Here is a 25,508-nt window from a genome sequence, read left to right on the forward strand (position 1 = left end):
TTGAGGTGTTTAAATATTTTATTTATTGAAAATGTTATGAAAGTAAATTGTGATTATTTCAATTTGACTTTTATTGGTGTATGTGATGAAGGGTGTTACAATTGTGACCTAGTAGGTTGTTGGTATATGTCAGTTATGATGATTGTGGTCTAGTTGACTATTTGTGTATGTCAATTGTAATGATAATTGTGATGATTGACTATAATAAGAAATTGTGACGATCGATGATTATATAAGTGATTATTTTGATGGAAGCATGATGTTGATGATAAGTGAGGATTATGTTGTTGTCATTATGTTGTATGAATCGATTTGAAATAGTTGAGCTGAAATCTTTGAAGTTCAATCATTATTAAAAGGAAAGAACATTTTATATACGATGAATCTTGTAAACTTTCGACCTTTTGAGGGATACTATTTTTGAAGTGTATAAAATTAGTTTTACTTTTCTCCATAAATTGTTTAGGTTTATTAGTATATGTATGTTTTGTCTTGGTGAGCTTACCCTTGTGTGTTGCACACGTGGTTTATGCATGTGATCATCTCGAACCTGACCTATGTGGGGGGCATATGGTTTATAGGCTGGATCTTTCTCTTGGAGGCATGGTAGATGGAGCAAGCATGGGCTTTAAAGCTATGTTCTCATCTTCCTTTTCTTGGGTTTAGTGTTATGTATAAAGACGACCAGATTAGGTTTATATTAGATATATATTCAAAGAGTTTTAAGTAATCAAAGTTTTGTCTTGTTAAAGGTTGAAGTGTCATATGACAACATATTTGATTTAGTCATGTAATTTAAATACATGGTTTATATCTTAGTTTTGAGTTTTAACTATTGGTTTTGGAATCACAAAAAGTTTAGACAGTATTTCCATAATTAAACTAATGAAAGAATTTTTTTTAATTAAAATAAGATTAAAACTTTACTTGTGTTAGTTGTGTAACAAAGGTGGGTCGTTACACTTAAATGAGAATGAATGTGCTCAATTAGTAAGAAAGAAAACGCAATTCAAGGTTAGTTAAAATTTAAAAACAGAGAAAGAGACACAAGTTTCTTATACTTATTCATATCTACCATTGAGACCATGTCTAGTTCTTGGTTAACCCACCAAGTTCAACTATAACTAATGCCAAGTTATAAGTATTCTTTCCCAAAGTCATTTCTAACTCAAATCCTAAGTGGTTTTGCAATTGTCTCTTCAAGCAAACTCCTAAGTATTTTTTGAATCAAAGCCTTTTTAGGCTTCAACAAAGAGATTGATTCAAGTTTAAGGGCCCACAAAATGTTTCGTCTTACAGATGGATTATAAATTTAAAGCTTAAGTCTTACACTCTTAAGATATATAAATGATTTTGAGAACTTAGTTTCTAGCTAGGATAAAATTACAAACAGATTTGAATTCAAAGCTGGCTTGTTTATGTGTAAGTTTTTCTAACTTGAGAACTTCGAATTCAAGTCTTCAAGTATATATAAACAACTTCAAAGGATGATAGTTGTAACTTGTGAAGTTTTCATCTTCATCTATTGGTGGAAATAATCATCGAAGCATTTAATGCAAGTCATTAACTTGTCATGTTCATATGATAAATCAGTTTATCATACTATTTCTACACTTCATATCTTGTGTAAGTGATCATATTTGCTTTTCTGTATGCAAATACTTTGCAACTTGTTTTGACATGCCTTTTAATGTAGTAGGCAGTTTTTTAGTTGACTTCTTTCTGATTCATACATTTGGACAGATCCTATGAAGAAAATAACATTTATTCTCTACAAAGAGGACCAAAACACCAAAGCATTGAATATTCATATATGCATAAATCCAACATCCAAATGTGAGCATCTATTAACACAAACTAAAACACTAACAAGCTTTCATCTAACAACATTCAAACAAAGATATAAATACTTAGCATTTGTTTGCATAAATAGAAACATTTGGTCCTATATTTTTTAAAAAAGGACCAAAATGGTCCTTCCGTTAATGGAAACTTAATGTCGTTAATATATCTAAGATAGTGGCAATTGTTATCCGCCACTGTTATACCTTTTACAAATTTGAAAAACACAACCATCTTCTTCGCATCACAACTGCCCTCCTCCCATCCTTGCCTTTCAACAACACTCTCACACCAGATCTCATAAACCCAAATCTCACAAGTTGCATAACAATGAACCTCCTAAACCCAACAAATTATAAAAACATTTTAAAAAAATCCTAACATTTACTTCCTTCAATTCCCTTTTGATACAAGAGAAGTTAAAAATTGACACCAACCAATTGTTACGGCTTGAGCAAAGGCTGAAAATTTGAATCCTCCTTAGACTCGCACACAATGTCAACATCCTCCTACATTTATCAACGACATGAAGCTTTGCCTCAAACAAACACAGATCTAGCACATAGAGTTCGCCCTTTAACTCCTTGGAGATTTGTGCACATTTGTGCAAAGCCCTTCCAATGACATCATTTCTTGTTGAATTTGTGGTTAAACAGCACCCATCACAACAAGTTCATATTTGGCACGACGACACATATCTTCATCGATGGCTATGCCAGTGAGTAAATTTTTGTTGGGGTGGTGAGGTAGATCTATACCAGTGGACCTGGATGCCCTAGAGCTCCACCACTCGTGCGTTGGCGGTGTTGTCGATGAGCTCACATGCCACGGTGAGGTCAAGCCTTGCGAACGAGATTTTGCACTTCATTAAGGCCTACGGATGCAAGATCACACATTTGAAGAACTCCTTGTAGATGTCAGGGAGAACGAAGATGCAGTAGTGGTTGGAGGATTAAGAATAATAGGGTTTCAAAAATTAAATTAGATTGAACCCTTATTGAGGAAATTGGGGGTTTTGTTTTGAGCTAGTTTTCCACCATTTTAAGACCATTCATTCTCGACTTTTGGATCGTGTGTTCTCTTTTTGGATTGTGGTGTGATTGGTATTCTAGATTTGAATATTTTTGTTGTATGTTGTTGAGTTGGAGTTGAAGATGGGGATGATGGGGGAGGAGGAAGGAGAAGGAAAAAGAAAAGGAGGAAGATGAAGGAAAGGATATTTTGTGGCAGTTTTAAACCGTTAATACCTTTAGTTTATCAACAACACCAACTTTAGATAAATGGAAGAACAATTTAGAATCAATTTAAAAGGATAAAAGACCAAAATGAACTTTTTAAAAGGTAAATGACAAAAAAAAATAAGATAAATGATCAAATATGTCATTTGACCTTTGTGTTTTACTTCTCAAGGAATGAATAATTTAACTCCCACATGATAAGAATAACATTATATGTGTAAAATTTCTATTTCTATCATTTAACTTCTTCACACTCCATTTTCTTAAAAAAAAAAAGTAACACTTCTATCAAATTTTAGTTGTTAATCAAATAACATATTTTTTGTTTGGGTGAACACGTACTATTTCCTACTTTTGATCACGAACTAATATCTCAAAATATTAAAATTCTTAAGTGTGTTTGGATGAGGGAATTTAAAATTATGAGAAATTTTAAATTCTAAGAATTTCAAATACTTCAATTGAAATTCTTTTATTTTCAAAATTTTGTGTTTGGATAAAAAAAAATTAAAATTGTGAGGATGAAAAAAAATAAATGCAAAGAGAAGAGAAGATATGTTTAGTGTGCTTCCAAAGAGAAGAATATTGATGTAGCATGGGGAGTCGCAAGGGAATCGGGACATGACGGCGTACACCACCATACCCGACCACAACATTCAGTCAACGACGCAAGGCATGGCCCAGGCCCTTTGCACTGGCAAGCACCTCCACCGCGTGATAGGCAGCGACGATTGCTCCCTTGACTGACAGGTGTAGTTCTACATGTCTCCCTACGCTCGCACTCGATCGACACTCCGCGAGTTCGAGAATGAGATTTTAGAAACTTTCAGGTGGAAGAGAGGATGAAGGTTATAAAAAAAATACACTAACGTTTTGAAAAGTTTTTCTATCAAGAAGAAAATTTTAATTTCTCACCTTTTAGAAGGAAATTAAAATTTCATATTTTTAATTGTTTAAAATTCCAAAAATTTAAATTCTTCATAAAAAGCATCCAAACAATGAATTTTAGATCAAAGAAATTTAAATTCTCTGATAAATTACTTTCCTCAGTTAAAATTCTCTATCCAAACGCACTCTTAAGAAATTGTCTTTTTCCAAAAATTATTTTTTATATACATAAAGAACAAAGTTATTTGTCAATTATCTTACACCATATTGATAATCAAATAAATAAATATATATATATATATATATATATGTAATAATTTATCATTATAATTTCAAGAATGTTATTACCATGAATTAAAATAGATAATTTAAAACAAATTTCTTCTAAAAAATATATATTTTATGGTCTTTTAGTTTAAGATTTTGGTAACATATTTCTTATATTATTTTCACTAAACTCTTATAAAGGTTAGGTTAAGGTAAAAGTTTAATAGTTAGAGTTAAAATCAAGGCCAGTCCAACACATTAGTAGGCCTAAAGCGAGCTTCGAAATGAGACTTTTTTGTTGGCAAAAAAATGAAACTTTTTGTAAACTAATAAAAGATTTAATAAAATTATTCATATTTTATTTAAAATTAATTTTTTGGGCTTTTTGGGACACAAAATCATTTATTAAATTATTGTAATCAATTTCATGTAACATTTCTTTTTCAATTGATAATAAAGTCAAACCATTTAATTTTTGTTGAGACATTGTTGATTTTAGATAAAATTTTATTAGTTTTAATTTTGAAAATTTTCTTTATGTTGAAACAACTGAAATCGTTAACATTATATATTTTAAAATAAAACAATGACTATAAATCAAGATTAAAGAGTGTTATTGTTTTTTATTCAAAAATAAAAAAATTAAATGAGTTAATGAGATTTTTTTTTATTTCTAAACATGTAGGCGAAAAACTTTTTACAACCTCACGTATAACAACACATAGTGTTATCACTGAGTCGCAATCCTTGATAACACATGTGTTTAATATATATATATATATATTAATTGCAAAAAAATATTTTTTGGTGGGCCTAAAGTAAGGGTTTGGGCCACCTTACCCTTAGGCCAACCTTGGTTAAAATTGTGAATAAAAAAAAAATCACAACCAATAAACAAAAGTAAGTGAATGTAATGTTATTCCTTTGAACTCAAACTTTAAAGCAACATATTAGTAAGTAATGTAAAAAATAATTAAAAGAAAATATAAATCATAAAAAATAAAGCATGTTTCAATTCAAACTTTTTTCTTGACTAATGGACGAACAAGGAAAAAGAAAGTATAAATAGTTATTTTGAGCCTTTAAAGTGTTAGACGATGATAAATTGATTTTTCAAACACAAAAAAAAATAATCATTGAATATATAAAAGTATAATAAATTGATCTTGCAAATAATTTAATAACAAATTAATACTTAAACTTCATAACTTAATATTAATTTGATTATAAAAAATATAACTTATTATCAAATTGATTATTGAGATTCAACTGAAAAAATGAAATAAAAGTTTTAAATTAAAATAAAATATAAAAATATAAATCTTGAATCCATTATATTATTTATTTCTCTTTTTCTTCTCTCTTTTGACCTAAACGTCTCACTGGGACAAAATAATATTTATCAAATACTATACGGATTATTTATCAAAAAAAGAATGAAATTTAAATAAATAAGAACACCAACTGACCAAAGTGACTCTCAACAGACAAGCCACTCATTACTCAACACGTACACAAGTCCCCCCAAAAGGCAACATAATACTAATAAAAGGAAAGAAAATTAAAAACCCGTGGTCGGTTAACCGCAAAGCTATAAGGGACCTAGCACAATAAATAAATAAAAAAGGAAAATCCTTTTATCGTAAGAGAATCTCGATGTATTAGCCGTTGATTGTGGTGATCTTGTTCTGATCATACACGTGGACGGTTAACGTTTTCTCTGTTTGAGAGTACAAAATCATAAAAAGCTGGGTCGCAGAAAACGACAACATAGACTCAGCACCTTAAAGTCATGAAAACAAAACTACAATACAACCCGTGGTTATTCATTGGTAAAGCACTTAACCATGGTTAGGTTAAAGTTTGTTCCTTAAATGCTGGTTTCGTGTATGCTCGGCAACTGGGTAGGAGGGTAGGCTTAATTTAACAACAGCAGAACTCAACGTCTCAACCACAACTTTTAACCTCTTCCAAATTAATAATTCCTATATTATAAATTAAAATATACAATATACAACTAAAAAAAATATATAAAATGTGTTTTTGTTAATTTAATGTTTTCAACATTGGATTTTAGTTCTTTAAAAAAGTATATCCGATTTTATCATCTCGAATTTTAAAATACAACACTTCTAACCTCAATTTAATCTTTAATTGCGTTTATAAAACACCATCTAAGTCACTCTAAAGAATGATAATTTACAGTGTTTTGGTACAATTTGATTTGATTTTTAGATAGAAATTCATTCAAACAAAACATTAAAAAGTATAATTTAATTTACTTCAATTTAAATATAACATCAAAATCAAACCCATCTTTTGAGAGGTTTGATTTGTTTGGTTTTACAATTTTTTATTTCTTAATTTAAAATTTATCAATTAAATTTACATAATTATTATTAATTGTTGATTAAAAATTATTATTTTCATCTTTGTTTATTATTATTAAAAAAAAGATATTACCAACTTCTTTTCTAACATAATAGTAATTTATGTATAAATTGATATTTTTTTTATCTATATAAATTAAACATGATACCAAAAAATTTATAACATTCTTATATCCTATTCATTCAACTAAACTAAACTCCCTTATTCATTCAACTAAATTAAACTCCCTTATACATTACTTGATATTTAATATTATATTTGAACATACTCATCCATCATTTTCTAATATATAAAAGTAAAATATATATACATATATATATTAATTATGAAAAAGAAAATATAATAAATTATTCAACACTTATTATTAATTATCATAATAAAAATTACATATTATAAACTTGTTATAAAAACTAAAAAGGAGTACAATATAAATTGCATACTATAATTATTATAAATTTAAACTAATACTAGTTACATAATGCGAAACATTCATTAAATATAATCAATGTAATTTTAATATGTAGTTTGATTTTTGGATTTTTTAGATTTTATAGTTTTTGATTTTTTTATTGGTTTAACCGTTTACAAATGGTCTTATTTGATTTTGAACAATCCTATTGATAATCATAATGATGTATATCAAAATTAAAGAGATTAAAATAAGATATTTTTTAAAAAAGAACTATAAATATATTTTAAAAACTTAAAGAGAACAAAAATATATTTTATTAATTTAAAAACCAAAATTTATTTATTAACTATTTCAATTTTTTTAAATATCTATGTATTTGATCTTCTTAACTACTTATCTATTTTTGTGTAAAAAAATAATTATCTATTTTAATTTATTATTTTAAACCTTCACCATTGAATTAAATTTCAACAATTTTTAAAATAAATTATTAATAATTAAAAATTAGTTTACATCACAATTTAAACTATTTATTATAAATATAATTTATATATTTTTTAAAATATTATTTATTTAACTTTTTTTGGAAAGATTATTTACTATAACTACAATACTTATTAATGTATATTTACTTGTGCTCTTTAATTATATATGTGACTTTTTTTATATTATTATAGTCAATAGTCAAATTCTTCTTATTATTATTATTATTTATAACAAAAGCGTTTCAAAAGCTTGATAAAAGAAAAATGGGATTTTCTATACTATTTAGTTGTCTAATTAATTTAATTCTCCAAATGATTAATAAAATTATTTTATTAATTACCAAGTTATATAATACTACTATTTGTTAATCAACTACTAATTTGTTAGGGATCTATGTGGCTAATTATTTTAAATCTTCTCACATTATCTTATATATATAAATTATTATAAACTTTGTAAAATGATTTTCCATAACTATCGATAAAAAAAACTAATCAACCACTAATCTCCATTTATTAACAAGTTTTCCGCTAAAAAAAATGGAAATTTCTAGTGTAACATAACGTACACAAAATATTTTAGTGTCTAAAAATGGGATAGGAAAGTAATTTAAACATGGTGCCGATTTAAGAACAATGTAGTGTACTTTTTACTTTTTGCATCTCAAAAATATGAGAAGGGATGCGCTTTTGTGGTTACGTGGCAGCAAACTAGTTAAACATTTGTCACAATCGAAGTGAAAGTAGCAATTTTGTGTGTGACACGGCACACAAAGTTAGTAACGCGCAAAGAAAGAGAGAGAAGACTGAAGAGAGAGAGAGTGTGTGTGATAGTACAGAATACAGATACACAGTACTGCACTGCACGAGTTTCACACACACTTTGTCATTTTTATTACCGCATTTGGAGTTTCTTCTCTCTCTATCATCTCTCTGAAGGTACTAGAGCACATAGAGAGAAAAAACCCAGGTGGGGGGTTTCTTCAGTTCTTCTTTCATTTTTGGCTCTCTTTTTTTCTTTTTTTGAATTTTTTGGGCCCTTTTTTGAGACATTATTTATATTTATCCCTTTTTCTTATTATTGGTGGCACTGGTTTGTTTTTTGATTGAGGTTCTAATGTTTTTTTGTTTCTTGTACTATGTGGGGTTCTTCTGTTGTAGAATGATGCTATGTTTTTTTTTTTTTTTTTACATTTTATTTTCTGTACTGCGTATGCATAAGAATGATTAAGAATGTTTGTAGCAATTTTTCAATGGTCTATTGCCCCCTCCCTAAAAAAAACACTTTTTTTTCACCTTTTGCATTTGGGGTTTGATGCATTGAAGTGAATGTTATTTGCTGTCAATGTAAATTATGCCTTTGCTGTTCGTTTATGTGACATGCAATCAAAATATTAATCTTTTTCTGACATGAAAGTGGATGCGTTAGATTATATCGGCTTAAATTGTCTGTGGGTATTCTTGATTGATTATTTTTCAGATTGTGTTCTGTTATTTATGTGAGAAAATCTGTGGTTTTTTCAGTTTGTGTTTTGAGATAATGCTGAGGAAGAGGACCAGGTCAATCCAGAAAGATCAACACCACACTGGTCAAATGGCAATCTCTGATACCAATTCTGAGTCTCATGCTTTGGGGAGCAATGGCAAAAGCAACTCAATTTTCAATTCCCCTCTTCTGTTTGTGGGCATGGGTCATAAGGGCTTGTTGGATTCTGATTCAGTTAAGAGCCCCACTTCACCATTAGATTTTGGTTTCCTTTCAAACCTAAGCAACCCCTTTAGAACCCCAAGTTCATTGTCCAATGAGGGACAACATAGGAGTTGGAACTGTGCCAAAGTAGGTCTAAGTATTATAGATTCTTTGGAAGAATGTTCTAAGTTTTCTGGGAAAATTCTCCAGGCTTCAGAGAGCAAGAAGACTAGTCTTTGTCCTCCAATGATTACTAAAGCCCCAAAATGTAAATCCTATATGGATTCTGCTCAGGCATCTAAATCTTTACCTAAAGATTTTTGTAAGATTACTTGTACTCAAAATGGTTCTATTTTCCCTAAGGGTGAGTCCACTGTTCTTTCTGAGATTGGAGAGGCCCCTCTAGAATATGAGTCCTTTGGGAAAACTGTGTCTTTTTCATTGGACTCTTGCAGTCCAATTAGAAATCTGTCTGGTTTAACTGGTTCCGACTTTGATTCTGACTCTGAGAATTTTGCATTGAAACAGATGTGCTCCCCTCCTCATTTTATTGGAGGAAGCCAAAATAACACAAAATTTTTGCTACCTTCTGAGGTACATTCAAACCCTGTAGCTGCAGTCTCTTCTAATGAATTTATCGAGTCTCTATCGGCTAGTGAGATTGAACTCTCTGAGGATTACACCTGTGTGATTTCCCATGGTTCTAATCCAAAAACAACCCATATTTTCTGTGACTGCATTTTGGAAAGTCATGTTAATGATTCTGAAAGACATTATAAGGCTGAAGAGGAGGGAACGGGATTGCCCCTTTTCAGTGTTAACATTTTGCATACTCCAAGCCAATATCCTTCTCATGACTTCTTAAGTGTCTGTCACCATTGCAACAAGAAGTTGGAAGATGGGAAAGATATTTACATATATAGGTAGATTAACAGTATCGCATCTCTTATGTTTTGACTTGAAGTTCCTTTGAATTTGATGGATAGAGTGGGGCTCTAATATTGGCTTCCTTTACCCTTTGATATCCTGCAGAGGTGAAAAATCATTTTGCAGTTTGAGCTGCCGCGAAATAGAGATCACGAACGATGAGGAGCAAGAGAAATCCAATTCATCACCTGAAAACTCTCCAAAGTGGGGACTTGGAGGGAAATTTTTTTAAACAGGCACCCCCAGAGCTACATAGAGGCATTCCTGCCATTGGCACCAAGTCCATGAAGCGAGTAGACGCGTCTGATCATCCGTTCTAAAAGAGCTGTTTTTTGTTTGCATCTATTGGCAGCCATGGATGATTGTTTTGTACATCACTGCGTTTGCTATTTGTTTTTCAGCTTTCATGGTCTTGGCGGTTGATGGCTCTCCACAGCTACTAGATTTGGTTTCCATATATAACTACATATATGTATGGTATGGCATTATATTATAGGGTTTTAAGCTTAATTTTTCATACAAAAAATCAAGGGTTTAAGCCCATTTTTCTTGGCTTTCCCGCTTGTTTGCATTATCTCTATGTTGTGTCAAGAATCAGTGTATGCCAATCCAAACAAGTTTGAGTTGAAGGTTATACTACTGTTGTAGTGCTTATGAAATTATTTTCTTTGTTTTGGATTGCAAATCAAAAAATTGATTGATTTGGTCTTTTCTGCATTCTGTACTGATTCAACAGTAATCCTTACATGTACTAGCCTAGAGTATGATTTCATTTGAATGAATTGTAACTTGTAAGCATGAAATCTGACAGGAAAACTATTCCTTGCCCTGGGATTTTGAATATTTGATGCTTAATATTGCTCCATTGTGCCAAGCATATGACTCTTATGATTCATATTCTTGTAATGTTTCTTAGATTACTTCCCTTGTTTGTTGGGATGGGGATACGGAAGTGGCATGATTTCAATATGGACTTGATTGTTTTAAAGTTGGGTAAAATTGATTTAGAATTAGTTTTAAAAGTTTTGAATAATACAATTGGAATGTCTTTAAATTTATCAGTTACAAATTAACATTTTGAAATTCTGTTTAAATTAATCAGTTTTAAATTAACATTTGATTGTGTGTGTTTAAACTAATACTATCAGCAATGAATGAACATTTGAATGTGTGTTATGAAAATGGTAGAATGGCTTGTCTAAAAATGAGGAAAAAAGAGAAATTATATTTCTATAATTTTTTTATGACAGATAGAAAGATAAGAAGAAAAAATGCAGAGATAAAATGATTAACTAATGTGATAAAGAGAGAACAAATAGTACAAGTTTTATAAAAAAAAAATGTGTATATGATTGATGCAAGAAAAAAATAATATCACGTTGAGTCTCCGTGCCAGGCAAATTCTCCTATATTCTTTTAACTTGGTCCAAAGCATTAAAGCATCTTCCTGGACATCAAGTAATATAATGTGATAAGACCCGAATACCACTGTTCTGTGGTCTATACTTGTATCAGAACATATTGAAAAGCATGTTGACCTAAGTGAGACTTAGGTGCAAGCTTCAAATTTCCTAGTATTGACTCCTTCAGCCAACCACAAGAAACTTATCATCCATGAAGTCAAATTCCGGACTCTAATCTAGCAGAGTATTTTTTTTATTCTTTTTTTATATGTAGGAATCAAAGATTGTATTAGGAGATGTATAACAGTGATGTATCTTACTTACTAATGGAGTTAGATTTCTTTAGTATCTAATATAATATCTTCTTATTTAGGGAAAATTACACTTATTTCCTATTTCCTATGAGGTCTTTTCAAAGGATATTTACACTTATAATTTTCAAACAAAACACTCATCTCTCTTGTTTATTTAATCAAGTGATGCACACAACCCTGCAATGTTACTCTATTAACGAGAGATACTCAACTATCTTCACAACTCTTCACCAAACGATTCTTAAGACAAAAACATATTTTATATTATAAAGATAATGCTATAATGTGTACCTCTAGATTCTCAACAGTGTTGCTATATAGTATTAGAAAAATGTTTGTTCTTTTATATGTTTCTCTCATTCTCTTTTCATTGTATTTTTTTGAATTTTTTATAGAGAAAATTGGTATCCTAACCTTATATAAATAAAGAGGGATACCAAAATTTTAAAGGATTATTTTTTGATGCCATCTTGGGGGAGATGGGTATATATCATTTTAGAAGAAGGATGAAAAAGGAAGAATTATGAATATTTTGTGAAATTACACAAACTCCTCTTTCTTTTTTCAACTCCAACATTTATCTCTTTAGTTGTTTGAAAAATATACACTCACATTCGCTTTGTACATTATATTAAAATCTCTTAATTGTTTGAAAAATATTACATTGTATTTTTTTTATTAAAGGGTTAATGTAAATGTTAAAAAAAGTAAGAAGAGCTTATGTAATTTCACTAACCCTCGTAAGTGATTAATGTAATATACTTTTTTAGAAAAGTGATTTTTTACATCGATTATAATCATAATCGAAATTGCTTTTCTACATCGGTTATAATTATATCTGACGTCAAAATTCAAAATCACCTATCTCTAATAGATAGTTTTTGAAACCACCTAGTTTGGTATAGTTTTATAAAACTACCTAGTTTGGTAAAAAAAGTCAACCTTTATGACAATTATTTATAATAAAAAAATTTACATATTGAATTGCACACATGGGCTAAAATATGAATTAACAAAAGGAAACTTATTCACCAAAATTATGTTGATCCATGTGATACTAGGGTTGAATTCTTTAAACAAGGTCTTAAGTTCATTTTTTGTAGATGAAAGAAACATGGTTGGAAGGAGAGAAATCTCCCTAAAGATAGTCATTCATTTAGGTTTTTTGACGAAAACTAATCATTAGTAAGACTAATGTATACTTCACATCTATAACATGGTGACCCCACACAAAAGAAACTAATTTGTACAAGTATACCTCCCTTGGTCAAAGTCAAAGACTTTCTCCCTTTTCTAATTTCTCTCTCTTAATGACTGACTGAAATTTAATAATAAAATTAAACACAAAAAAACACATGCCACTGCTCGTATATCTTCTCGATTATATATATATATATAAACTTACTATTTCTCCTTTAAAATAAACTTATTTACCAACATTATGTTGGTCTGAGTGATATTAGGCTCGAATTCTTTTAGTAGGGTTTGATGTTCAATTTTGTGGATGAAAGAAACATGGTTGATAATAGAGACACCACTAAAAGTTGTTGATCATTGGGTTTTCCGATAAAGATTAGTCATTAGTAAAATTGATGGGTAATTTGTTCCCATAACATGTTGACCCTCCAGAAAAGCAAGCTCATTTGCACAAGTACACCATGACTCACTCTCCCTTTCTAATTTCTCTCACTAATTTACTGACATTTAATAATAATTAAACCCTCACAATGAAATGTATGCTACCGCACCTATATCTTATCAATTAAATTTAAATAAAAAATGATAACTTCTTTGTTAAGTTTTTACTATTTCTTCATTGATTCCCATGTGTTAAATTGTCATCTTAGATATCTATAAATGCATATCAGTTATATCATAACAACATAAGGTGTGACACCCTTTACTCCAAATGATTCATTTTAATAATGCTGTGGATGATAAGAAAAATGCATGTACTGTGTGAAGCATTTGACTTTGTTAGATGAATGTTTTTGTAACAACAAACTTTTAAGAAACAGTTTTGAAGTCTAATCAACTTTTGATACAAATGGAAATGCCTTGAAGTGCTTTCAAAGAAACACGACTAATCAAGAAGCATGGGGAACAAGGTGTGAAGCATTGTCTGCAATGTTGGTTTTTTGAATTTGAAGTTTATCCAACTTCAGAAGCAGGAAACCGAAAGCAGAAGGGCAATAGTGATTTCTGTATCAAAGTGTAGATATCGGAAGTTGTACATGACTTTAGGATGATCAAAAGATGCAATGTTGAGATAACAAGTGAAGATAGGCGTGTCTACACAGTTAAGAAGCATACACCAGGAACTATAACAGTGTATACCATGTAACAATGTTTTGATGCACTAACAGTCTATACCATGTAATAGCGTACTGATGCACAGCTTCGATGAAGTTCTCTTGATCCAACAAATCAATTCAAAAGAAGAGAAATTTAAGTCCTACATTAGCATGGCAACCATAAGAAGAAAAATAGTCTCTTACAGTCTACAATAGTCGAGAGAACATCAACACCATTTTGAAAAAGACATACTTTTCTGAAGAAGTAGCAAGCCTCATGACTGAGCTAGAAAAAAGGAGAAGCCATAAGTTCTAAACCAACAACAAGCACCAAAGGACAAAATTCAAAATTCAAGTAGTGTGCAAGCTGTTCCAACTAAGAAAGGAAGAGGAACCAACCAACTGTGTGATGGAGACAACTCACAACACATCTCCTTGGCATCCAAGCCTCTCAAAAATAGGAGTAATGGATCTCATTGGCCTCCAAGACAAGGTGCAACAATCATCTTTAAGAAAGTCTATACAAGGACATTGAAGTGTAGTTGGAGTTCTTTGCTAGAAGGAAAAACAATAGAAAGGACATATCTTAAAAGCCTAATCAACTTCTGATACTAGACTTTTTAGCTCAAGCTCTCTTTTTTTGTATTTATCTATAGAGTCTATAAACATCTTCTCAAGGGGAGTTTATTGATGAATTTTTCCTGAGAGATGTATTAGTTACATGTCCAAATATAACCCATTTAGGATAGGGAACCTTAGAAGAGTAATCAGGGGATTGCTGCTTTTGAAGGTTAAGCGTGACTACAATGTCTTCTTGTGTTAGTCAAGTGATAGTTGCTACTGGGGGTTTGAAGTCTGGATAGGTTTTTCGAAAGAATACTTGGATAGATTGCTTGCATAGGCTTGGAGAATACTGAGGTGTAGGAGCCTGGGGAGGTTTTAAGAAAGAAAGAATAGTCGAATGGTGCTTGTGTTAGTGGAAAGTCTACCGTTGAAGGTATTGGATGTAATTCAAGTGGGATGAATTCCTTTGTATGCTTCATCCTTCCTGCTTTTGATTTGTGTGTCTCTGAATCTTGCTTTTGATTTGTGTGTCTCTGAATCTTTTCCTTGAGTAGCTTGATTTTTAAATGATTATATCTTTGATATAAAACATTTTTAAGCTTTCTCAAATTGTTTTTACAAGTCTAGAAGCATACACGTACTCATTGATTAGATTAAGAAAACATATTCTACCTATCATGAATATAATATTATATGAGTAACTTTTGAAGTAGTAAATGAGGATATTTATGAATGATTATTAGTGAAAATTTATTTTATACAAAATATTATCAAATGGTCATGTTTGCTCTTGACGAAGCTTTTTGAAGTTGATATTTTGATATATCATTAAAGCTTCAGAAGTTGAGTGTTCTTTTGAAAAAAATAAAATAAAATCATAATCGATTAAGTGTCACTGCTCAATTCTCTTTTAGTGACCTTCTAACCCACTTTAGTTGGTAGCAAAAGACGGACTCTCTGAAAGCACTTCACAGTGCAAGAAGAAAAGATCCCAAAGAAGTAATGACTACTGCAAAAAGAGGGACAATAGGAATTAAGAAATTACAAGGTAATTATTTTTTATCCTCTTCCTTATTTTGGCAATTTTCAACTTTCCATTTTTTTTTTGCAAATTTAATGTAAAGGTATCACGTCAATATTTCTAAAATATTAAGTTCATGAATAGAGTAAAATAGCTAAGTAGATAGTAATACATAAATTTGCAAAAAGAAAAAAAAAAGAGAATTTACAAAAAGATGAAAAAAAAACCAAAATCAACACCGTATGCACAAACCTCTTCGATAGTAATAGCTAAATCACAATTTATATATGAATAACATGTAGCATCAGTATAACTGCCACGTGATATCTACAAAATTACCACGTAAAATTCTAAAAATATTTTTCATCCCTGAAAAAATTTCAATATTTAGTTTGAATCTCAATATATCAAAGTATTCTATCTTATTTTAAAAATTTGTAAATCTCTAATCTCTTCATCCACTTCCAGCCTCATGTCACTAACATCACGTTCAAGGCTGTTTCATTCTTAAATAATGGAAACCGTCGTAGAGAGAAATGTTAGAAGCCAATTATGATGATCTCTTCGTTGGGAAAAATTTTCCATCTTAGCTCAAAGATGGGACGATCGTTTCCCCAACGATGAAGATATAGTTACATTATAATTGTGATATATATCTTGAATAGAATAATAAAAATAATTAGAAGCATGAATTTCACTTAATAGTAATTTAACTAGAATACTTATCAATTGAGACCCAAAAAAATAGAAACACTTTTAGCCAAATTGCTAAGCTAAAACAAACACGAACTCTAACACTCGGGGGCCCTATTCCAACTAGTGGCGCCCCAACAAATTACACTACCCCACTCCAAATCAACATATAAGAAAAAGAACCATTATTCTATCCCTTTGAATGTGGCTCATCGTGCACTCCAAATTCAAATTCCCACGTGCACATCCACGTACCCAATGGACACACATGCATTTTCACTGCCTTCACGAATCACAACAACATCAAGAGAACTCAAGTGAAGGCTTTTGACGAAACCAATGAATAATCGTGGCCACTTGCTCAGCCTCATGTTTGTCGTGTATTGTAGGATTTGCAGTTCGGACACTTTTGAGCCACAAAATGGAACTGAACGTGAGAAGTTTTACCACAATCGTTGCACAGGATCCAAACCTGTTGAGAGCAACACCAATCCATTAGGCAATATGATAATTGATGTGACATGCAACAAAAACCATGCATATTGCAGAAAGAGAAGATAAAAGCTTAATCTAGGACAACCACTAATTCCATCAACCACCATATATCAAAGGTAAAAAGAGATATAAGGTGAATTAGATGATTAAGAGAGAAGGAAAGAGGAGAAAGGTTCTGGGTTTGATCCCTTCTGCTAACAAAACCAACATTCTAAGAAACTAACATTTGTCAATACAAAAAAAAACATATATCAAAGGTGTGAGTTTATTGTATAGTTAGCAGGAATAGTAAGCAATAGCAATAATAATCAGAGTTGAGAAAGGAACACTGACCATTTTATTTTGATATTGCTCAGGCATTGGTGTAGCAGCAATCTCTATATCAAATTTCTCCCAAACCTTTGACATGTCACAGACTGATTTCAAGCAGAGAGGGCACGAATACCTAATTTAGAATCAAATTCAGGGATCAGAATAAATTTTCAGGTATAGATGGAGAAGTAAGGGGATGAGGAACTTTGTGATACTCACTGGAAATGTTCTCTCATTTCATTCAGGCAGCTCTTATGGATTGTATGTCCACAAGGCATAACAGTGACATCATTTCTTGATTCAAACAAATACTGCAATCATCAAATTTGGTGTGTTTGAATCAGCCTCCAACAATTCAAAAAGCTGTTAGGGTAATATTTAAATCATAAAAGCTGTAAGAACTCACCTCAAAACAAACCGGGCAATCATGATGCATTGCTCCTTCTACACAAGGGTGACTGTTTTTCAGAAGAGTTGAGTAGCAACAACCTATGCACAAAATCAGGAATGTAATGACCAAAAAGGTAGTACATTTTAAATAATCACATTGCTACTGTACTTATTAAAGTGCATTAGAATGATGTATTAAAAAAAAGAGAGGAATTAAAATAATTACTTACCACACTTGTAGCAATGGAAGAAATTTTCGCTTCCTCCAGTTCTGTATCAAGTGAAAAGACATCATAATCAATCAGTCTGAATTTTATACAAAGCCTAGTCAATCTATAAAGAAAAACTACATGCAAGATCTACTTACTATAAAAGTCATCATTAAGTCCAACACAAAACAGAGAAGGTAAAAGTAGGAATCATAGGAAGAAATATAGCTTTCATTTCCATTTTCACAAAATTCTCAAAAATCAGGGGTACAGCTGCTAGTATAGCTTAGTTATCGTGGCCAAGTGAGAAATATTATTATTGGGTAGCCAAATTAACATTTATTGTAAAAAAAAAAGATTGAGACACAAAATTGAGGGGAAAAAAAAGGAACTCCCTTCAAACATGTCATCGTTCCTGCCTAGAGTGCAGACTGCAGAGATGCTGATATTTCAGATAAAGTAACTAGTCTAGCAATTCATACCTGCAAATTCCACAGCCACTGCAATGGTACTGCTGCTTAGATATCTGTAGCACATAAAAGAAGTTAATAGCACAATAATACCAATTGAAAATCTTCATAGTTCTCTTGCAATCATTGCATTCCATCATTAATCTCATGGTACAGTTAGAAATTAGTGAGAATTTTCACTCATTTATTATGCTAACCTCAGATAATTATACCAACAATTAACTGAAAAGAAAAAAGATCGTTTGTTCCAGAACTATTTACTTACATCATCATCAAAAAGCTTGCATGTTCCACAGAAGTACTTGCCCATACAAACACCACAATTTATACAGTTTTGCTGAACCTGGAAGCAGTTAAAATCAGGACAAGAAACTTTAGCTTCAAACATTCAATGCAGATTGCAAATCATGAACTTTCAGCTGGCCTAATGGATGTTTTGTTGAATAAAATAAGAGAAGTATTTTCAAGTAGTCTTTTGTCTAGTGCTTCATCAATATCTTTAGATGAAACTCACAAAAATACTGTTTCCACAAAACATCTGGCAGAACCTTCAGAAAGTAATAAACTTTATATTTCCCTTATCAAATGCACCATTTTGTTTCCTTTATGCCTGTGAATGCACATATGCATTCACATGCAATGTGATTCTCTTTTTATTTGACAATATTAAAGATTTGTCTACAAAAGCATAGAGATCAAGATCCTCCTTTATAATTTATATACCACTATACAAAGCACACAGAAAGACATTAAAGAAACTCTAAACTCACCTCTTGTTCAGTCCCACAAAGTGAACAAATCACCTGAGTATGTCAAAATTATTTCATTAGCATTAACGAATTCCTTGACCATGAAATAACAAAGCAAAAATATATATAAAAAGTGTGGATATTCCAATTGGAAATGTCCAAATAAATAAACATACCTGTTTGACTTGGTGTCGTGGAATATCATGTCTATGCTTCTGATCAATGTTGATATCATTCTGTAGAAAAAAACATATTAATAAAAAGTAAGTTCCCCAATAAAAGTAATGCAACAAGTGTACAATACAACACAACAATTAAACATAATAAGACATTAAGACCATTCCTGGTACATTATGAGTCATAACTCATATGAGTCTGGCTTGCCTAGAGCACGTGGAGACCCCATTTAAAAAGCAATTAGTCATTACATCACAACAGCGGAGAGTTGAAAAAAATGATACTTGCTTTTCCTAATTCAGACCACTCACAAACAACTGCTACTCAAATTAGTTCAATAAGGATATACACAACCTTGCCTCCTTTTGAATGGAGGACACCATAAATAAAGAGCCAAAATAAATGGAAGCCACTGAATACAAAATGATATTAGACTACTCTGGATGGGTAGAAATATAAATAATAATATGGAACTATATTATTTATGACAACAACCATAAATTAAATATCCGAATCAAACAACTATCATCAAATACTAGATTTGGGGAATTGACTGACTTTTGCCTCATTATGACAATGGCGGCAATCAAAAATCTCATTGCAACATGGGGCCCTGATACGGCATCTTCTCCGGTAATGCTGACATCTGCAGAGACAGCCTAATTTTAATAAAATAACAGGGAAACACAAAACTTACATAGCAGAAAAGAGTTTATGAACAACAAATTACCCATACTCCATATATCCTCTCTCTTGCAAGTCATTGATATTTTTGTGGTCTGTTGATTGACTCGATTCTTCTCCAGGTAAGTGCTCCACATTTGATTCTGGAGGATACACTTCCTTCTCAGTCATATTCACATTAATGTCATTGCACTCAAACTGCAGAGGCTCAGAGTGCATTACTGCCACTTCTCCCATGGTACTAGCTACTACCCTCAGATAAGATTACCAACTATCTAGAAGCAGGATGTAAGCTTAGGGACCTGCATGTAGGAACACATTAGAAATAATCCTAAAACTTCTAAAGGCATATTTAGTCACCCTATCAAGCCAGGTAAACACCAACGCATCGTTGCTTTCTTCTATACTGCCGCAGACCAATTGAAATCAGCAACAACAAAATCGATTAATGCAGCTCCAATCAGCACTACTCCAAGAGGGGAACACAGCAAAACTAGTGTATATACAAGAATTCCACATATTACTACAAGGTAGCACTGGGGGTACTTGACAGCCTCCAGCAGTAAATAGAAACCATTAGCATAGAATGATCACTTGAATCCTTGAAGAACTCTCTGAACCAAATCCAACTATACTGGACTGGAGCCAATCAATAGACACTCCAACCTATGGTGAAACCAATAAATCACTCAATCAAATGCATCCCATATAATATAAATATAGTAGATGTGTTGATTTTATTGCCCATGAAGGGCAAGCCTACCTTAAAATGCAGTTCTGCATTTGACTCCTCCAAGAACTGCAAATTACCAAAAGGAAGTACTTAAAAACTCCACACCATCAGCACTTTGGTAGATTCCTTTGGATCAAATACAACCTTTCACTTCATTAACTAGGTAACTTGACAGTGGACTATGTGTTCACTGCCAAAAAGAATATTAACACTACTCCAGGGGACTAGGTTATCAATATTCAAGAACGAAATCATTATCCATGTTAGGAGTGCAGCTGGATTGCCACTTCTACCAACCAAGACAAAACAAAGGCTGGAAGAAGAAAGATGGAAAGATTGGCACTGATAGTATGTATTGAGTATTCAGGTGACGTCAAACAATTGGAGTGGCATCAAGCCAGCCTTTGCACTGTACATAAACTGGCAAAGAAACAAAAGGATATTTCCTATGAATAATGCAAAAGGGATATCCCACATTAAGCTTTAACAACATCACAAATGATTCCAAAGCATTTGCCCAAAGTAGAGGGTGAACAAAGACAAACAGAGATGGATAAGGCAGAGATATACTGGTTTGGCCATTCTTCCCTTCAATAGAGTAATAGTATCCATGCAGCAGGAGCTTTCTGCAACTGGGTAGTCCCCTTCGGATGCAAATTGCATTTTCCTGCAAGAGACTTCTTCTACGTAGAACCAAAACCGATCAAGTCTCCTAAAATTTTCTCTCAGAGACCTATATAGATCATTCCTATCCATCCAAGTTTCCAACTATCTTATTACTTTAACCGCAAACTACATTCTGCCTTACTCTTGGCTTGGTTTCTTATCACAAGCCACAAAAGGCCTGTGATTCACACAATGCACAACAATCCAATGTTTCAAAAACTGAAGCAGAGATTGAACAGGGGTTTGGATCATAGTTTGAAACTAGTTAAATTGATGATCCAACAGGAGTTGAAATATGATCGAACAGGTTCACAGTTTGTCCAATTAAACACCGATTTTTAAAACTTTGCAGATAATGGACAATTGACAAAGGTTAGTTTACAATTTTCCAACATTCCAACATAATACGAGGATATGGAATGTCATAATCCAAAGTCCACAAAATTAAGAATTGTCATAATCATAATTTCAATAACAAAACCCGAAAATTAGACAAGGACCATTGGAAGGAAGACCTGCACCTTGTGCAGTTCATTTTGAACTCAACTGAACCCTCATGCCACCGTTTGAATTGAGGCTTCATTTCTGACTCAGTTTTTATGATATTACAACCTAGTGAACCTACACAATGCCAATAAAGACCTTGGAATCCCAAGGTTTTCGTAAATTACACTAAACCAAACCAAAACCTTGGAATTCAGGCATTGAATTGTTCGGCTACGTACCACAAAAGCAACGGCTTCTAAACTCGTTAGACAACATTTCAACTCCAGAACACAGAAGTCATAGAAAACAAACAAATCACACAACCAAAAATAAACAATCAAACATGTAGAATTAAAAAATTGCACAGAATTAAAACACCAGAAAACACAAAGCGCAGCAGTAACCGAAACGACTATCTTCAAACGGCAAAAAAATTATAAGAAAAAAGGAACCACAGCTACGTTACCTAAAAGAGAAAACACACACAATTATTGTTATTATTCACAGAATTATCACAGAACGGAAAAAAAAAAAAGGCAATTTCACAGAACAACAACGAACTTTCGACGCGATCGGCGATTAGGTTTCTTTTTTTTCTGAGCTCCGATTGGAATCTTCTGCAAAACGTTTTCTTGGAGTGAGAGCGGAACGAAACGACGTCGAATTTATAGGGAAATGAATGTTCTGTTGAGTTTGGATTCGAGAGGCTTCGAAATTGACCTTCTCTGCACGAAAACAAAAAATTTACAGTATTTATATATCTTGAAAGGGACTGAGGCTTAATCATCATCCGTTGCCGGTGACAGCTCTCGTTTTCGTCTTTGGTGCCGAAAAATATCTCGCTAACGATATCGATTGACGTGGCGCCACGTGGCGCCCCGAATTCAGTGCAATGTGCAAGTATCTTGACATGTTAGAACAATGGAATTAACTTTCCCACACGAAACGATTATTGTTTAAGAGCATCTTTAAACTTTAGTGGCAATTTTTCACACTCATTTTTATGCCAACTACTAATAGTGATTAAGAAAAAGTGAAGGAAATGTTTACGAAAAAAGTGAAATAGGATCTATAAAAATGTTTTAAGAATTTAAAATAAGATAGAAGATCTTGATGTATATTTAATCCAGTAAAATCATGAAAAGCTGCTCTTCCGCGCTTCTACGTCACTCCTCCGAGCCTTATAGAGACCTTTCCTTCAAAGCTCTCTCTTTGCACCACTCCTCAACGTCAATCAATATTTTTTTGGAAACATTACAATTACAAATCTTGAGACTAAGATCTTCTAACAAAAACTCTTATTAAAAATGCTTCTCAAAATTAAATCTAGCATTAAAGATGTTCTAAGGATAATAATCAATGAGTAATTTTTAGTTGTAACACATGCTGGCTGATTTTGTAGAAGATTCCAAGAATATTTGGATTTGATTTTTGCATAATATATCTTTAAAAAGTAGTGAGGAGTTTTATTTTAAATATGAGTAAACTTTGGATTAAAGATTAATTTCATAATTATCCAAAAGTTAGAGTTTATAAAATATGGGTTACGAGAATGAAGAATCCAAATTATTTAGTAAACCGACACGACAAGAATGTTTTTTATTTTGATAAAATTTATAAAATATAATAAAACGAGGATTGCCGGTCAAAATACGTAAAATTTTAAATACTAGTGTTTACATAAAGAAAATTAAAACATCACTCAAAAATATATGAAGCATGAAATTAAGGGAGGATTTGAACAATTTTTTTTCTTCTTTTCTAGACGAGAATATAATAATTGTTCATGATATAATAATCTAGCTCCTTTTTTATACTAGTATATAATAATTATAATAATACACCTCCTGAAGCTTTATATTGTTCATGATAATAATTTTTTAAAAAATTATGCAACTTAATTTTTATAAAATAAAAAATTAGTCATCTAAAAAACGGATGAATAGGCTTTTAGAAAAATTAAATTAACTTATTTCTTTTTATATTTTCTGCTCTTTTTTCCTTCTTGGTCTTTCATCCGTCTCTCTAAAATTCCTCATTATTCTCTCTCAAATTATCACTTTTATGTTAAAAGGAAATAAATATTAAAAAAATCTTTATTTTTTATTGTAAGTTTTAACTTTAAGATAAGAAAATGGTAAGCGAAAGATCCTCTCCTGCCAGACTCCGCTCCAGCTCTCTCCTGCAGCATCGTTGTGCGTTGGATGAATCTCATGGTTAAAAAAAAATGCTTCTTTCTTTAAGTGTGATGGATGAATTTTCTAATCATCTTAAACATACCGTTGATTTTATATGTCGAATTATAATTTTTGTAAATATCCTATATATTTTAAAATTATTATAATGAAAAAATATATATTTTATAAATAATATATTATAAATGAATAAAAATAATAATTACTAAAATATATTTTTTAATTTAAATAAATAAAAATTATTTAGTTAAATAAAAAATAATAAAGAAAACATATAATTAAGACATTATTAATATGAAACGTAATATTAATTATTTAATTGGATTTAATTTTAAATACAATAATAGTGTGAGAGTTACACTAACCTCCCATCATAAATTATTGATTTTTTTAATAATTATTTTAAAATTCATGCCACAATAATTTTAAGTTGTTGATAATTATATCAAAACATTAATTTTTAAATATGTTAGACTAAATTATTTAGAAAATTTCCTTATATTTTAGTTTTTTTTTATTAAAATACGGCTCTCTTTAACACTTTTTGTATATATATGAAAAATAAATAAGAGAGAAAAAAAAAGAGTTAAGAATAAATTATTTAGACAAATAAAATAATATAAATTGAATATGCCTTCTTTTATTTACATAAATTTTAAAAAGGTAAAAATAATAAATTATATTAATTGAATGTTTTATTTAATTAATAATTGTTTATTTATTCAAATTAAATTAATACTTTAGTCGTTATTGTTATTATTTTAGTATTTTTATACATAATGCAATTTTCCTATTGGAATAATTTTAAAATATAAAATATATATTTTTTAACATTTTTAAAATAATTCTTTTATATTTTTAATATGATATTGAAAATCAATGGTTAGTATAAGATATAAAAAAAGTCGATTCAAACAGCACACTAAACAAAACACAAAATAACACCCCGAACATTTACTTTGAAACGAGCTTATGAGAGAGAGAAGTGTATTTCTTTAACCACGAGATTCATCTAACGGACTGTAATGCCGCAAGAGAGAACTGAAGAGGATCCGCATCCAATCTTATCCTACTTGATGAAGTTGTCTTTATCTTCTATGTCAACTTTGACAGGTTTCAATTATAGTTATAGTATTAAACTATTAAATCAAAGTCAATAATTGTCCAAGATACCATAGTTTTCTCAATAAGGCAGCAACACGATAAGATCACGAAGAAAGCAAAGATGGGTGGGGTAGGGTCACTAGAGAACAAGATCTCATCAGAAACAAATCTAGTGTAATTAAAGGAGGGGTATGAATGAGCAACATGAATTTCCAACAAAAGAATTGTCCTCCACTGTGACATAAATTTCATATAAGGAAGTATATATATACATATATATATTGAGAGCAATGGAAGAACATATGAAAAGCTGAATTAGATGAGCATAACAATGAGGAAGTTTCGGAAGATGACACTACGACCGAAGGGGAACCGAGTGTGGGGAGAACATAGTGTGTCTATACTCTAT

At 31.1% G+C, this 25,508-nt stretch overlaps 2 protein-coding genes across 5 annotated transcripts; one reads left to right on the top strand and one right to left on the bottom strand.

Annotated features, from left to right (window-relative positions):
* Positions 1-8,293: 8,293 nt before the first annotated feature.
* LOC114392349 (FCS-Like Zinc finger 10-like) lies at positions 8,294-11,055 on the top strand. The gene is made up of 3 exons (XM_028353459.1): positions 8,294-8,493; positions 9,048-10,136; positions 10,246-11,055. The coding sequence occupies exons 2-3, from the start codon at positions 9,064-9,066 to the stop codon at positions 10,370-10,372; spliced, it is 1,200 nt and encodes a 399-aa protein (XP_028209260.1). The 5' UTR covers positions 8,294-8,493; positions 9,048-9,063; the 3' UTR covers positions 10,373-11,055.
* Positions 11,056-16,387: 5,332 nt separating this feature from the next.
* LOC114393678 (probable E3 ubiquitin-protein ligase RZFP34) lies at positions 16,388-22,546 on the bottom strand. Of its 4 annotated transcripts, XM_028355069.1 has the most exons (13): positions 21,219-22,546; positions 20,679-21,068; positions 19,962-20,581; positions 19,790-19,877; positions 19,231-19,290; positions 19,076-19,108; positions 18,571-18,648; positions 18,318-18,361; positions 17,857-17,897; positions 17,643-17,725; positions 17,456-17,547; positions 17,258-17,369; positions 16,388-16,901 (listed from the first exon to the last, which is right to left on the bottom strand). In XM_028355069.1, the coding sequence occupies exons 3-13, from the start codon at positions 20,150-20,152 to the stop codon at positions 16,797-16,799; spliced, it is 927 nt and encodes a 308-aa protein (XP_028210870.1). In that variant the 5' UTR covers positions 20,153-20,581; positions 20,679-21,068; positions 21,219-22,546; the 3' UTR covers positions 16,388-16,796. The 4 variants fall into 4 exon arrangements, with proteins under 4 accessions (XP_028210870.1, XP_028210869.1, XP_028210871.1 ...); XM_028355068.1 differs by having other exon boundaries at positions 20,679-22,546; XM_028355070.1 differs by lacking the exon at positions 20,679-21,068 and having other exon boundaries at positions 19,962-20,217; positions 22,362-22,538.
* Between the last annotated feature and the right edge of the window lie 2,962 nt (positions 22,547-25,508).

Source organism: Glycine soja, chromosome 17, assembly GCF_004193775.1.
Source record: "Glycine soja cultivar W05 chromosome 17, ASM419377v2, whole genome shotgun sequence".
In the NCBI taxonomy this organism is placed as follows: domain Eukaryota; kingdom Viridiplantae; phylum Streptophyta; class Magnoliopsida; order Fabales; family Fabaceae; genus Glycine; species Glycine soja.

Bases quoted from the DNA above. Each gene is read 5' to 3' on its own strand.
- LOC114392349 (XM_028353459.1), top strand. From the start codon at position 9,064: ATGCTGAGGAAGAGGACCAGGTCAATCCAGAAAGATCAACACCACACT. The intron at 10,137-10,245 runs GTAGATTAACAG...GATATCCTGCAG, and splicing joins AAAGATATTTACATATATAG to AGGTGAAAAATCATTTTGCA.
- LOC114393678 (XM_028355069.1), bottom strand. From the start codon at position 20,152: ATGGGAGAAGTGGCAGTAATGCACTCTGAGCCTCTGCAGTTTGAGTGC. The intron at 17,898-18,317 runs GTATGAATTGCT...CACTTGATACAG, and splicing joins AGTGGCTGTGGAATTTGCAG to AACTGGAGGAAGCGAAAATT. The intron at 17,548-17,642 runs GTGAGTTCTTAC...TGATGATTGCAG, and splicing joins ATTGCCCGGTTTGTTTTGAG to TATTTGTTTGAATCAAGAAA.